Source organism: Coccomyxa subellipsoidea, assembly GCF_000258705.1.
Source record: "Coccomyxa subellipsoidea C-169, whole genome shotgun sequence".
In the NCBI taxonomy this organism is placed as follows: Eukaryota; Viridiplantae; Chlorophyta; class Trebouxiophyceae; family Coccomyxaceae; genus Coccomyxa; species Coccomyxa subellipsoidea.
The window spans coordinates 1,932,013-1,947,562 of record NW_005178036.1 but is presented as its reverse complement, the minus strand read 5'-3'; the positions used below and the strand labels follow the sequence as shown (position 1 = coordinate 1,947,562).

General features: G+C 52.8%; 3 protein-coding genes across 3 annotated transcripts; 2 read left to right on the top strand and 1 right to left on the bottom strand.

Annotated features, from left to right (window-relative positions):
- Window positions 1-2,105: 2,105 nt before the first annotated feature.
- Window positions 2,106-6,787, top strand: COCSUDRAFT_63249 (cytochrome P450; the record flags this gene model as incomplete). The annotated part of the gene is made up of 10 exons (XM_005648213.1): window positions 2,106-2,228; window positions 2,378-2,476; window positions 2,610-2,716; window positions 3,268-3,467; window positions 3,888-3,946; window positions 4,278-4,519; window positions 4,946-5,096; window positions 5,542-5,733; window positions 6,152-6,436; window positions 6,608-6,787. The coding sequence occupies 10 exons, from the start codon at window positions 2,106-2,108 to the stop codon at window positions 6,785-6,787; spliced, it is 1,638 nt and encodes a 545-aa protein (XP_005648270.1).
- Window positions 6,788-7,213: 426 nt separating this feature from the next.
- COCSUDRAFT_53440 (hypothetical protein) lies at window positions 7,214-10,798 on the bottom strand. Its single transcript, XM_005648212.1, has 7 exons — window positions 10,295-10,798; window positions 10,100-10,182; window positions 9,832-9,952; window positions 9,266-9,422; window positions 8,556-8,756; window positions 7,935-8,167; window positions 7,214-7,505 (listed from the first exon to the last, which is right to left on the bottom strand). The coding sequence occupies exons 1-7, from the start codon at window positions 10,475-10,477 to the stop codon at window positions 7,302-7,304; spliced, it is 1,182 nt and encodes a 393-aa protein (XP_005648269.1). The 5' UTR covers window positions 10,478-10,798; the 3' UTR covers window positions 7,214-7,301.
- A 190-nt stretch (window positions 10,799-10,988) lies between these two features.
- COCSUDRAFT_33176 (hypothetical protein) lies at window positions 10,989-12,114 on the top strand (the record flags this gene model as incomplete). Its single annotated transcript, XM_005648211.1, has 3 exons — window positions 10,989-11,215; window positions 11,306-11,606; window positions 11,910-12,114. A coding segment is annotated over exon 2 (258 nt), but the record flags the coding sequence as incomplete, so codon positions are not given.
- Window positions 12,115-15,550: the final 3,436 nt, after the last annotated feature.

Here is a 15,550-nt window from a genome sequence, read left to right as displayed (position 1 = left end):
AGCTTGTGTGAGTGCCACGCACCGTTGATGGTGATTCTGGAGCTCTGCTGCTGGTAGCCTGGACCGCTCCCGGCCTGCACCAAACAGCCCATTCGCATCAGATGAGAACAACAGGCCAAGGTCAAGTATCCTTCCTTCTTGCATGAAATAGCACCGGCACAACAATTCTCTTCACATAAAGCCCTGATGAATCCCTATATTAAGATGATGCCTGCTGCGGGCCAAAGGGCCAGAAGGACAAAGAACCAGATCTATGCCTAATGTTGGGCAAACAGTGGCTGGGGAACAATCTCCTATGATGCCAGTCAGCAAGACAGTAATGCAGGAGCGCACATTCATCACTGAAGACGTCTGCCCAGGCGCCCACTCCCTTGAAGAGCGCAGCAGCACTGGCGCTCCATTGCTCATCACTGGGCCAGGGCCTGGCGGATTCTGGCTCCTGATGAAGTTGGGCTGGCCGGAGTTCATGGGGTATGACCCCATCCCCCCCATCCCGATTGCGCCCGAGGGCCCAGGGTCTGTCTTGACCTGGTTGCTGCCCAGCATCCCCATGCCCATGCCTGAGTCCCCAACCTGCCCTTGCAGCATCCTCGAGCTGCTGAGGCCAGGAGCCGAATGCATCGCCATCCCGGACTGCTGCATGAAGTGATTGCCGGCCGCTCCCGGCATGCCCAAACCTGCACCGGAGGTGTGCGGCATCCCGGCCGAGGCCGACGGAAGCAAGGAAGAATCCTGGGGCACGTTCAGGCCAGAGGACCCCAGGTTGCCTCCGCTGCCGAAGCCCCGGCCTGATGTGGTGGCCCCGTAGCTAGAGCCGGGACTCTCGCCGGCCAGGTACCCATTCTGCAGTGGGACGCTCGTGGGAGGACGCTCGGAGTCTGAACGCCGTGGATTGGTCGAGACCATCCGCCGAGCTACGTTCTGCAACCGCGTCTCCAGCGTCGAAGTATCAACATACTCGGCCTGTGAGAGCAATCGGAGGTGAGTGCATGCAATTTCAGGTGGGTAAGCCAACCATAAAAGGAGAAAAAGAGAAGCAAAAGCCAGGCTCAAGAAAGTACCTTTGTAGAGGCAGTCCTGTACAGCGCTTCCTCCAGTCTTCTAACAAAGTCTGGGAGTTTCTGTCTGAATTGAACGTTATCTTGATTTTTCGGCCGCGAGCTGAAGAGATTGAAGACTGCACACCCCACCACCCAGACTTCAGACCAGTCCACAAGTGCAAAACTCAATCTTCAGCAGGAGATCCGCGGCTTGGTCAATTGCAATCTCAAGCATTGGGACGGTGCTCAATATGGGGGCTGCATTGCTGCCCACAGACAGCACTGCAAGAAGCAAGAAGGCTCACTGTTTTGTATGATGGTCCTCCTATCTTCCTTGTCTCCGTCTGGGTTTTGCCAGCGAGGCCACTGGCCTGAAGGCTGCTGTGGCTGCCCATTCTGAGAACCTTGAGGGTGCGGCTGTCCCAGGGACGGAAGGTTTGCAGTCTGGGCGCTGGGAGTCCCCATGTGGCTATTCGAGGGTGGTGCAGCAAGGATTCCCTCAAGGACGCCCAGACCCGTGGCTGAGCCACCCATCCATCGCGCCTCAAGATCAGCAACACGCACGTCGCTCCTCTCACGCCTTTCTGAGCTTTATTCCCAGTGTGAGCATTGCAGAAGGCATGCAAAATTCAGAAGTTTGGGCGAGTATGGTCGCATAAGCAGGTCACGCCGTCGTAGACAGGGACAAATGAGAGTAGGAACGCCTGAAGCTGCCGTGGACTCCGAAACAAAGTTCCGACACCGAAGCGGCAGTGGGAAGGGACGCTCGGTGTGGCATTCAAGGAACTACTATCGTGACTTTTGAGCGGTGTAGAACAAATCACGTTCCCAGAAGCCATACTTCAGGTCTCTGTCCACTATTTGTGAGGCAGACGCCGAGGGTCGCAGAGCGAGGCGCAACTGCACTCGAGCACAGCAGCGATCTAGGCCCGATCGAACAGGATTGATATGGAGGTGGTTGCTCTGTGTGTGAGCGCCGTTATATGCTGTATCAGCGCTGCCCTCGCGCCTCGTATCCTGGAATGGCTCCGAGCATGTTGGGTACTCCGAAGCATGCCTGGCCCTATGGGCGGCATCATGGGCCAGTTGAAGTACTTCAATGATTCAGTTGTCGGCCAGCACAACTCAGTCGTGCGTTGGGCCCGCGAGTTTGGCGGAATCTATTGCGTCAGGCTTGCAAACGTCAATGTGAGCCCTCCTTGGACTTGCTGTTCTACCCAAATCCCCATCTCCTGCACACCATTCTGGTTATACAGCAATCTCTTGAGGTTTTAAATTGTCAGATTGTGCTGAGAATCGATGAGATCTCTAATCTTCTGATGTTGAGTGCTCTGCAGATGGTCATCGTGTCCGATGCCCAGTTGATCGACAGCATCGTTGGGAGGTCGACCGAGCTCGAAAAGAGCGTTGATGTGTTCTACAACCAATTCAACGTGGTGCGCGCACCAGTGCCACCTGTCTTGAATAGTTCAACTTGCCAGTCTACGGGGTTGGGGTTGTCTTGCATGACCACTCTTGCTATTCCCTAATCGAGTGCCTCCCAGAGTAATGGATCTCGCATGCTCGTAGCTGGCCCATGACGAGGAGAAATCCAACCTGTTCACCTCAAGGACGAATGACTGGTGGCGGCTCATCAGGAAGGGCCTCTCGCCGGCTTTTAGCGCTAACAACCTCAAGTAACACCACTCTTTTGATGCTGATACTCCATTTACCCTGCTCTGCTCTATGTACCTTGCCACGTTCTCTGACCCCTTGATCCATGCGGAGAAGGGCCCAGTAGAGTCCAAAAATATGCATCACTGGCAGCAGCTTTCTGGATTGGCAGGCCAGCGATGAAACACCACAGAGTCTAGTGTCCTCAGCTTAAGGAACTGACTACACTTTTGGAGGTGGTGGTACCTTCTGAATTGGCGAGCAAGCAATGCACATCACGTGGTCGTATCTCCTCTTGTTGAAGGACTGATTATGATGAGTGGCGCCTTTTAGACCTCTCCACTGGGAAGCAACCGATGCACACCGCAGAGTCCAATGTCCTCTAGTTGAGCATCAGACTGCATTTATAGGCGGCCGTCACACCTGTTGGAGCAAGCGGTGCCACACCAACAAGTCTCAAGTTCTCAGGTTGTAGATCTGAAGTCACATCTTGGATTGGCGGGCAAGCGACGCAAGCCACAAAATGACACATCCTCAAGTTGTGACACTGAAAATTGGCACACACACTGTTCAGGAAGGGGTTCCCCGAGGTGCAGCAGGTGACCCAGCGGCTGATCAACGCTATGAAGAAGGCCCAGGGGCACCCCCTGGCGCTCGACAAGGCCACACTGTGCGTCACTCTGGACGTCATCGGACGCGTCGGCTTTGCCAAAGACTTTGGCGCCACCTCCAGCTTCGAGGCTGCCATCGAGGGCAAGCTGCCTGCCCCGCCAGGTGCCTGGCCACCCCATTGCATGTGCAGGAAATTGGTAACTTTTTATTTGAGGATTCCGCTCCTGCCAATGGCAGGGTAGGGCTGCAATATGCAGGGAAATCCCTGCCTTTGATGTACACACCAGGGCCAAGCAAGACTCAATCAACTGTGAGCACAGTGCTGAGCCGGGGCAGATTACACTCTTGTAGAGAATATATCCTCCCTGGTGACTCAGAAGATGACAGCGCCTATCCTGCCAGAGAACGGACGGGCTCGTAAGCGTGTAATGTATCTAATCAGCAGCGCAAGGGACTATAGATGTCAAATTGCGGCCCGTTCTGAGTAAACGTCCTCTGCTAGCAGTTTTTTGTAATTCTATCAGCCCGAGACTGTTGTATAATGGGCTTGTTGAGAGGACAGTGTGTGAATGCATTCGGCAGCGATGGAGAAGCCTGGCGTACTTGGAGCGCTGTGGGACTGGATGCTGGTCACTGTCGGGGTGCGCAATGCTGCTGGCTTGAAAGCACTGTTAAAAGAGACTGCCGTGCCTCGCAAGATGTCCATGTGCATGTGCCCAGAAACTTGCTAGCAATTCATGAATTAAGGTCGCTGAGTGAATTATGCTCCCTTCCACTGAGTGCAGCGGATAACGAAGGGCAATTCACCTCGTTGCACTCGAGCACTGTGCTTTAATGTCTGAGTGAATGTTCTTGCGGAGAGGTAGACTCTGCATGACAAGAGGCTCCCCCGCTTTGCTCCATGCAGTGCTGCAAGAAGCCTGCAGATCACAGCACCTCGCAGAAAATCACAAGGATGCTTGCGCAACGCAGGCCAAGCTGACCCCCAGCGGAGTGGCTCACGACGATTTCCGGCAGCGCATGCGCGCGCTCTTGCAGGAGGTCAAAGCGCGCGGCGATCCTCGGGTGGAGGACCAATCTATAGCGGCACTGCTGCTCAAGCTGAAGGACCCCAAGACCGGGCAGCGCTTGCCGGACGACCGCCTGGCCGCCGAGTTTGCAGTTGTGTACCAGGGCGGCACCGAGACCACGTCCCTCACCACCGCGTGGGCTGTGTACGCCCCCTGAATGAGCTCTTTTGCGTGCCTTTGAGAATTGGTGTTCAGCATCAGACTTGACGCGGCGCAGTGCTTCAGCCCTTTTGGGAATGATGCATGGGGGATTTGTGGCAGGGCGGGGGGGATTCTGGGTGTCACGCATCTGCAAATGCACAAATCATGAAGGCTGTGAGAATGCATGGTTGCCCATTTTGCATCATCACAGCGCTGTGCATGGTCTGACTGCAAGAAGTGGATGCACAAGAGACGTCAAACAAACAAGTGCAGACATCATGCATCTTCATGACCCCCTCTGGATTGCCATGCTCCTTGCATGCGCCCACCACGCCTGGCATTTGCCAGGCTGCTCTGATCTGAGTGCCGGCTTTCCCCAGTAATAAGCACGGCTGATTGGTTTGGTGAAAGCCCATTTGTTGGGTGCAGGTTCATGATCAGTCAGCACCCAGAGGTGGAGGCAAAGGTCCTCGCTGAGCTGGACGGCCTGGGCCTGTTAGTCACCCCGGAGCGGCCCAACCCGCGGCCGCTAGAGTATGATGACCTCACCAAGCTCACCTACACCAACAATTGTATCAAGGTATGCATGGTCAATCTCTTTAACTTTTGCTGGTGTTTTTGCTTGTTCACTTCTCCAGCCCTGCAGCACTCTAAGTTAGCCAGCCCTTGCGCAAGCGGACCGCTGCTGCGTAGTGTGTGAGGCATAGTTTCAAATGCCCTTCCCCTAGCGCTCCAATCTATAACTTGCAACATGCAAGTGAGCCAGCATGTGACAGCTGCTGAGCATGTGCAATGCAGTCAACAATTGCTTGCACTGGTGCTGCTAAGTGACTGTCAAAGCACTTGGCTACCAAATACTTCAGCTCTTAGCTGCTGGATATGGGATTGGTGTACAGATGCGTCCCTGGCGCGTTGCAGTTACTAGAGGAAGTCTAATGCTGATGTCAGGCTTGCATGTGTAAATAAACTGGTGTATGCTGACGTCAGGCTTGCGTTGGTAAAATGAAGCGTGGCGCTGTGTGCAGGAGTCAATGCGGTGCCTGCCGGTGTTGAGCGGCACCAACCGCATGTCAGACAAGGACATCATGCTGGGGGGTTACCTCATCCCTCGCAACACCATGATCTGGTGCAACCTCAACGCCACCATGAGCAACCCAGACCTGTGGGACCGCCCCGAAGCCTTCCTCCCAGTAAGGCCCTCAGTGCTGCCCCTGCTGGTGCCCTACAGCAGCCTTTAGCAAGCAGCAGCACGCCTCAAAAGAGTGTGCAAGGAAGGCAGTGCGGCACTCATTCCTACCCCTGCTGGTGTCCAACCACTGCAGCCTTTAGCAAGCAGCAGCGCGCTCATATACAGTGTGCAATGGCGGCGTCTCCAACGATTGCTTGAGGATCTTCTGCAATACACCTGCCACATAAGCTCCCTTGAAGCAGGCTGCCTGCATCACTTATTGACAGGGGACTGTGATGCATCGCCTCTACTTATGAATGAAACATAGCATGTTGTTCAAAACCAGATGGGCCGCGAGATACGGCAAAAGATCAGCGCAGAGCAGGCTCCCCAGCAAAGCTTATGAGACGAAACCAATCAACTTTTTAAATTGTGAAATAATTACAAGGCAACCTGTGCTGCTGCAGGAGAGGTGGGAGGTTCCAGGTGCCGAGTATGTGCCCCTCCCAGCCGGCAAGCTCGGCACAGGTCATGGGACAGCAGTTCAAGTTGATGCATCGGGCGAGCCGGCCAAGGAAGCTGCCAAGGAAGCTGCCGGCGACGAGGAGGAAGCTGCCAAGCACCGGGTCAAGCGCTTCACGCCATTCAGCGTGGGGCCGCGCGACTGCATCGGGCAGAACCTGGCCAAGATCAACTACCAGACCACCGTGCCCATGCTGCTCGCCAACTTCAAATTCAAGCTGTCCGATGAGGTGAGCCGACATCAGCGATTACTCCCCTCTCTTTGAATTTGGATGGTCTTGATTAATCAGTGCAAAACATGAATTGAGAGCTATGCCATTTAAGCAGTCAAGAGATAAAACTGGGTGTTGACAGAACGCAATACGCTAATTTATAAAGGGAGGAAGTTGGTGTGCATTCAGATGGGCGGATATGAGGGGGTGAGGGCGTCTGAGAGCATGGGCGTGCTGCCTTTCACATTTAGGCCTGCGCATGGGCTGAAGAGGCTGTGGCTCCCTCGCCTGGAGTGCACCGGCATGCTGGCTCTCAGGCCGGGGAAAGGCTTCCAGATGCATTGCGTCCCTCGCTCGCAAGCTTCATAAGGGGTCATGTTTGGGATTACAAACAGACAACGTCGGCCCTATGTAATTCTCTGATTATCAGTACATTCCAGTACACTCAGGGCGGGCCCTTTCTGAATAAATATATATGAAAGACACCCCTTGACAGTATAATACATGCAAGACCCAGAAAGAGAGTACAACGTTGCCGCCAGCAGATCATGACAGTTTCCCAAGAATACCTCAACGGCTATTTATTCCTTATTTCTAGGAAGACAGCTCTCCGTTTGTCAGCGGCAAGCTGCTGTGCTACTGAAAATACAGGGAGCAATGGAACACACTTCAGGGGACCAATCAGAGACAGTTCAGACTAAAGACAGCAGCTTAACAGTTTCTGGACGAGATTTGTTGGAATTGACGCACATGCCGGCACACTGTTCAATGGAATGCGGCTCTGGCATTGCAGCGATGTCTCATTCATTGCCGCCTCCAGATGGCGATTTCTCTTATGAAGTTTGGACTTTCTAGAAGGATCGGAGCCTTTTTTTCATGCATGCTAGCCGGCAGCATTGCGCCGCTGAAAGTGGGGTGTATATTTCCAGCTGCTCTCTGCAGGTGCCCTCTCAGCAATCCACTTGTGATCCACAGTGTAGTTGTAGTATGAGAATAGCGGCAAAATGCCACCGCCGCCATAATCAGTAAGCGTGGGAGTCGCACATGCGGAGTCTGTGTGCAGCGTGTGCAAGCACCGTAGTCCCTCCTGCACCCACATAACCACCCTTGTTAATCCCCAACTACTGTCACAATGGCGTCAATTATGTGATCGCAGCAAGCCCGCTTTGCAGAGTGCAGGAACACTCCATATACATGTTCTACCCCTATAGATACAAAGGACCCCTGCATCTTTCCCAGTGATGCCTCCTTAAGCAGCATTTCTTTGCTCAGCAGACCTTGTATGACATGTCATAGAGTGCAAGTCATCTGAGGCCTCAGGGTCCACGGTCATGCTTGTAGGAACAAACGCCCCAGAACAAGAAAAAATTGATGGTAGCAAGCTACGCGCGCAGGCCTGCGGTATACTCTTTTTATAACATTATAAGAAGTATTAGCAGTAGTAGTAAAAATATTGATATTAATAATAAAATAGTAGCTTTAGTAAAGAACATAATAATATTAACCATTTGCGCACCTCATGGTACTTGCTGGCGTCGGTGCACTCGTCCACAGGCGGCAGCTGCAGGGAGCGGTTCTTGGGCAGGCAGCAAAGAGTGGGGAAGCGCTTGGTCTCGTCCATGAAGTCTCGCACGGCATGGTCCCACTTGTATGCGATCATCATCTCTGTGCAGCCCTCCATATGGCACAGCCGCCGATCGTCATAGAAGCTTATGTTGAAGCCCTTCATCATGGCGCCCACCATCGAGTCTGTGCGGCAACAGAAATTCTCAACATCACATGAGATGTGCAAAGCTTACAATGCATGAGGTGCCCCCCACATTGTGCTTGCACATGCATGCAGTGAGCGAACTCTGTTATGCGCTTTAGACTTCAACAGCGGATTCATCAGCCTACACAGTACCAGCTGCCTACTGGCGAGAGGGAATTTGCATTTTCTTTGGGAGTTGGGGTGATGATTGGGAATGCTGCTGCCACTCCCATGAACAATGACCTGGCTTCCAACCCCATGAAAAGGGTGAGACCAAAGATCTCTCCCAGGCGATGATCACAGACGTCAGCCGATGACACGACGCCAACAGCTCCGCCAGCAAGGTGCTGACTCAGCGGTGACTGAGTGCCCAGTCAAGGATCTTACCTTCGGGGCCCCCCAGGCGGGGGTTGAGGCCGGAGCGCAGGACCCCCTGGATGATGCCACCGCGCAGCGCGTAGAACGGCCCCTCCGCGTACCGGCTGTCGTCCCCCAGAAATATCATGTGGTGCGGATCGTACCAGCGGTGGCTTGGGTCTGCCTGCCGCTCGTCCGCCACGTTGCGGATCTTGAAGCAGCCGATGTACTCTGCGCGCCAGATTTCGAACTCATATTTTGAAAAAAAAGAAATTTTTTGAAAATTTGAGATTTGAAAAATTTGAATTCTCCACAAAGGGGACTGCTGACAGCTGGCAAGGTTTTCACTCTCTCTTTGCAGAGCCTCACAAAATAAGGGGGAACCTGAGTCCCCAAAGTCTGCCTGAACATCCTGCTGCATGCCGCATGCCGGTGCCAAGTACCCTCAGCATGGGTAGCCACCCTGCGAGTCTTGCGTGGGAGTGTGTTGTCTGCTGAGAGCTGTGCTTGAGGATTTGCCGTTCAGTCTATCTAGTTGTTATTCGCAAAACAAAGTGCAATTCACCAGCACACCTATTCAGTGATCAAAGCACAGCACAGCAGAACCAGCCTGCCCAGAAAACACCCCTGCCAGGCCTGTTACTTTGGGTGAGCAATTGATCTTCAGGGCTGCTGGGCAATCTGGACATTTCCTGCACAGCATTATATAATCCTAGTAGGGGAGATATGATGCTGCTGACCTGCGCCCATGTCGGTCCACTGGTCCAGGGCAATAGCCAGGCGATCCAGGCGCACATAATTGTCATCGTCCACCTTGAGCACATACTGCGCGTCATATTGCTCCTCCACCACTTTCCACAGCGCCATGGTCTTGTACGACAGCGTGTCATAATGATCCTGTTCCCCACAACAGCTAATCTTAGCTTCCTCTAAGTCCAAATCCAAGTCTGCTCATATCAAGCTAGAGAACAGATCTCAGCTATTTCCATTGGGGGCTCTATAGCTCAGCCCGGCTGGCAAAAGGCGTCCTTATGGACCTTCAGATATTGGCACTATGCCCGAGCCAGGGCTGTATTTGCATCTGTGCCCTTTTCATCAGGTGAAGCACGTCAATCCCATTGGTTTCAGTGGAATACAGCGCAGATTCATATTCCAGGGGCGGCAAGACAAGCTTGCCACGAGCATAGCATCTGTCTCCTTAGCATGCCCCAGGCTTCTTTCATCAGGCTGTCTGTGTTTCATTCAAGCTGCTCTAAATCCGGGGTTGCACTGCGTCGGCTGCTGGGGCAGGGGAAACGTTAGTCACCTGCAGGGGAATGTGCAGGAAGCTGCCATAGGTGGCTTCCTCATGCGCAATCTCCTCCTTGTGCTCCTCGGGCACCTCGCCCACTGCAAACCTCAGGTGCATCCCCGTCTCTTCCTCTAGCCTGCAAGATCAAATATACTTTCCAACACACTTCCAGGTGCCAGAAAATGTGCACCCATTAATGATCTCAGCAGCGTTTCAGGGGCAAGGAAAGCATGAAAAGAAGGTGTGCGGCTGGTAGCGTGACATGTTCAAGCAAGGGTTGTACCTGTCAAGCTCTTGTTGCGTTGCAGGGAACCACGTCTGCCGGGAATGTTCCCTCCTGTCTGCATACTTCTTCCCAAAGCCAGTCTGATCCCCCAGAATATAACAGTGAGTGAAGTTGTTGCACAAGAATGCACTTGAAGAAATTCTTCCTGCACTGAGAAAAATGCAGTCGAAGAGGGAAAGGGAAGCGCCTCACCATGACAGCCACAAGGGCTTTCACTTTTATTTTCCCCGATGGATGTCCGTTTCGGGGTGTCGATGCCATGTGTCTATGGTGCTCGTGGTCATACTGCGCGACTCTCCTTCTGCCATCGCACAGGCTGACGAAAAGCAGAAGAGAACAGAGCCCAGCCCACAGCACTCCTGTTGTCCGGCTCATCCCAAAAGCACTGATTGCTCTTTTAACTCAGAAAGAAAGAGATTCTGCACTATGAAAGAAGAGATATCTGAAGCCTCTTTTACTTATCTGCAGATGGCTATATGTGTCCTTTCCCGAACCCCTCTGCAGCATTGAAAGTCTGCATGTTAAAAAGAAGCTCTAATGCAGCTATCAAAAATCTCAAGAAGCAACAAGGGCTCTTAGAGCATCACACTGTGTCCCAGACAAAGAACAGATCGCTCCGAAACTGTACAAGATGCACTTTTGGCTAGTATGTTTTGTGTACAGGATACAACCGTCTGGCCCTAAGTTATAGCAATCGATCACTATCTATTGCATACATGACATCAAGATCGCGACGACGGAACGCTTATCAGAAAATCGAGTTTCCGGAGGTTGTGTTGACTTGACCGTACCTCGGCTCCGCCTCTTGGACTTTGATGCCTTGGTCTCGTAGACAATGGAGGTCTACTGCTTCCTGATTGTTAATTCAGCAAAACATACTAATTCAAGTGCTGTAGAATATAAGAAATCTGTATCGACGTTTCCCGATATCTTAGCTACATAGGTGCCCGATCAAAGTTCTGTGAGTTTCTGAAATACTCCAGAGGCTTATTTTTTCGCGTCCACCTTCATATTGGACTTCAATCAGGCACATGCGAGCATAGTCACAATCTATTTCCGGCATCAACGCGTGACACCCAAATACGGAGGCATGCCGGACGCAGAGCGATCTCGGTACACGTCTTTCCTGTTATTGTCATGATTGGACAGAATGTAGCAAAATACTGTGGGAAGCAATAAACCAGTCGCTGTCATCATGTGCAGGTGTCGATCGATGATGGGCTACACTGAAAGGAGACTTTGGTCTCCTCAGCTCCTGGCCCTTGTCTTGCTCCTCTCAACTCGGGTAGAGGCAGTTCACCACAGAGAAAGGACGGCAGCAGCTCGGAAGATGCACAGCAGCTACAAGTACAGAGCTTCAGGTGGAAGGGCAGCAGTGCAGCATCAGCATGTAGCACCTGCGCAGAAAGACTTTGTGTACATCTATGACATGCCCTCAGAGTTCAACGAAGACCTGAGGGACCTGCCCGTGCAGTGGCACCCAGAACAGTACGACTATGACCAGGTGCGATGCTTTGCTCGCCCTTGACACTGCTCTTGCTCTACACTCTAAAGTCCCAAGCCTTGCAAGCCTGCAACAGAACCGCTCCCTTTGCCCACAATTCCTGCAGTTCCAAAACTCAACTCTGCCAGAAAATGGGCCAGTGCGTTGCTGTTGCTCCAATCTTCTTGCAGTGCCAAGCCCTGCAGGTTTTACTTTTTGTGAAGGGAACAGGTTGCCATTGCTCATTTCTCAACATCTCTAAAGGAGGGGCTTTGCAAGTCTGCCAGAGAAGTTCTGGCTTTGACAGGGGCATGCTTTGCGAAGGTGTTGCACCGGCACTTTCTGAAGAGCCCGCTGCGGACGGACGATGCTGACAAGGCGCAGCTGTTTTTCATCCCTGTGTATCTGGGGCGCCACTACAACTGGTTCTGGCAGCAGTGGAGCACGCCTGGCAAGGCCTGGGATGTGGCCAAGGACTGCCAGCCGCACCACACCCCCTCAGAGTGCTTCTGGGAAAAGTGGACTGGCGCCAAGGAGGTGCTTTTACCTCCAATGTCATTGCTTCTTTTTATTGTTTTCTTACATGCTGTCCTGCCAGGAGGCCAGGTGCGTCTGTTGACAAGCTGCAGCTGAAGGCTGCTAGACAGCGCACCACTTGATGACCTTGCCCCTAGCAAGCAAGACCCAGTGGGCACTGTGCTCACAAGTTCAAGGCATTGGTGCAAACCATCACTTGCTAATTGGAGGGAGCCTCGTAGACCAGGCAGCATTCAGTCGGGGCAAGGTGCAGACTAGCAACAAAGCCAGAGGCAGAGCATGCAGCCTCATGTATCACCTATAGCAAATGTGTCCAGCAAACATGCCAGTTCAGTACTTTGGAAGGTGCTGGCAAAAGGGGTAGGCCTATTAAGTCCTGGAATGACTATGTTAGGAAAGACTTGGATACTCTTGGGCTGGCCCTGACATGGTGGAAGGCGCCAAGATAGGCCAAGCTGGAAGGCTGTCATAGAAATGCTGCTGCGGTGCACCTAAGCCAACTGTGGCTTGGATAGGCGAGTAACAATAATAAAACAAAACATGCGAGAGTTTGTCACTGTGACTTACAGCACGTCCTCATGGCGGCTGCAGGCGACGTCTAATCTGGTGAGGAAGGCACTGGAGCATGTGAAGGAGAGGCATCCCTATTGGGGCAGGCGCAATGGGGCGGACCATTTCATGGTGTTCTCATATGACCACGGCCGCTGCGACATGGCCTTGAATCTGGAGCACAGCGAGTGGGGCCAGATGTTCGCCATCCAGTCCTACGGCGACCTCACCTACACGTGAGTCATGCATGACTCGTCATCTTACTAACCTATCCTACTAACCTTTGACTTGCCCTCAGCACTTTGCATTTTTTCTTGCAGGGCAGGTCATTAGTAAGCTCCAACATGCCGTTGTGCTATGCTGAACTAGATTGAGTCATGACTCGTCATCTCCCCACCTCATCCTTTCGACCTGCTGCCGCACCTTGCATGCTTCCTTGCAGCAGTACTTGACCCCTCAGGAATAGACACCACCAGTGCAGAATTGAGGACTCGGATCGTAGACCAGCTGGGAAAGAACAAAAACAGATTGGTGCAGCTGCCTTGTGGGAATGCCGGTTGGCACCTCTCTTTGACTTTGCCAAGATGCAACTTGCATGATGGCATAATCTGTGGGGAGCAAAGTTGGCATGAAGGGCAAACACCCCTTCCTGCCCCCTAAATGTTGGCGATAAGAGATCTAGGACCGGGGTCAAAAGTCAAGGAATGGGAAGACACCCGCCTGTTGTTTGGGTCATTCTCCCCGAGACTGCACAAGTGAGCACCAGAATGACATTTTGTCATGCCTGTTCAGGAACAAGCCGGAGGTCCCCCCGCTGGCACAGCCCTGGCGGGAGAACAACTACACGTGGGACGGCCCGCGTGCGTGGTCATGCTTCCGACCTAACGCAGATGTCCTGGTCCCCATGTACTTCACCTATGCAACGGCTGACATTGTGTCGCCATTCGCCGGTGTGGTTATATGATTGCTTTTGCTTGCATATCATCAAAATTATTATTATTCTGTGTATTGTTACAGGTTGCTTACGGGTGCATGCGTATCCTGAGTTCTGACCGCGCTTAGTTTGCACACGGAACCCAAGCCAAGGATGTTTGCTTTCTGTATCTCTGTCTTGAGGGCATGATTTAGCACCTTGGGATCATCTGGGTTCCACAGTCCAGAAGAATCGGCATGAGGGTGTCCTGTATGCTGCATGACTGGGCCGTCAGGCCTGCGCCAGTGCATTGTGTGGCTAATTTACAGTCATCGCGTCAGTCATGCAATGCATATCTGCCATGTCATGTACCTCTTCTCGGATGAGATATCAGCACCACCTTTATTCCTTTTCTGACATCACAGCAAATCATTAGGCATGTATTGACATGTGCAATGCGTGTTGCTGCAGGCAGCCGGAGCATTACGGCGCTCGCGCGATTTGGCTACGAGATCGGCGACGGCAAGAATCTGGTGGAGCACTACGGGCACCGGCTGCGCTACGAGCTGATTGAGTACTGGAAGGAAAACCCTCTGGAGGGGTCGCAGCAGGGACTCGCCAGCGTTGAGGTACGATTTTTCTCCTTCAATCCACCGCTCAGAACCTGACCTACCTCTTCTGGCACTGCTTGTATTGCTGCTCAGCTGAACCAGGGATTCCACCAAGAGATTGATGTTCACTGGGTGCAACAACCAATATCTAGGTCACCTGTCGCGCTTCAGGTCATAGTTCATGGCAGCTGCCTCAGGGAGCATTTGCACTCAACTGAAGCTCCCTGCGAGATTTGTATCCATCTGACCTTCAGTCACCAGACTTTTCTCCTGTAGAGTTTGGATCTTTGCTCAGATACTGGTGTGGCAAACTGGGCGCAGCGAACGGAGGCGGACATGGCGAACGCGGTGTTCTGCGTGTGTGCGCCGGGGCAGACGCAGGACACAGTGCGAATGTACCGCGCGATCCTCAAGGGCTGCATCCCTGTCACCATGTTCCGCGCCAACGACCTCCCCTTCGCGCGGTTCCTGGGGATGCCATATGACTCCTTCATGGTCAACATTCAGCCGGACGACTACAAGGAGCTTAACGGCGTCCTCTCCCGCATCCTCGCCGACCCGGCCCGGCTGCGCCGCATGCAGGTTTGCCGCCTCTTTGGTTGCGTTGTATTTCAGCAATATGTACATGGGAGGATAAGTGTATGTCCAAGCATGCCCATGTTGCCGCACCTGTGTGGCCTGTTGTGACAGCGTGTTTGGGTTTCTGATTGTTTTGCTTTGCCAAACCTGCGCGCCACATGCAAGGGTGCTGGCTGGGTTTCTGATTATGTGCAATGCAATGCTGCTGCAACAGATGCGTTGTAGTCTCAGCATGGCGTCCTAGCGGTGTTGCCATTGACAGTGGTCTTGAGTCTACTGGCATGATTCTATTCCACAAGCCGTGGATGATTCCAGAGGGCCTTGCCATGCTGAACTATTTAATACATCAATGTGGCGTGCAGCTTCTCTGCGCATTACAGGAGGCTTTTCTTTGCCTTGTTCCGGACCTGCAGCTGACTTTCGGGGAGGACGTGATCATGATAAAAACGGTTTGCTGTTCTTGTGCAAGCCAGGCAGTGAGGTATTGTATGTGCATCATGCAGGAGGCGCTGGAAGCACACCAACGGTACTTTGTCTGGGATGCAGCTGAGGACAGGGGCATTTTTGGCAGCATTGAGCACGAATTAGCCCTGCGCGCTGCTGCTGTCACTGATGCTCCCTTATCGGTCTTCAGCTGATGTCTTGCATGTCGCATACATATTATCCCCAGTCTACTCCCACCAAGGAGCAAGAAAGGGTGCTGCATATTCAATAGGCTTCACTCGATTTTTGGGTCGCATGCGCAAATTTAAATGCTTCATCCACCTGCAGGTGCC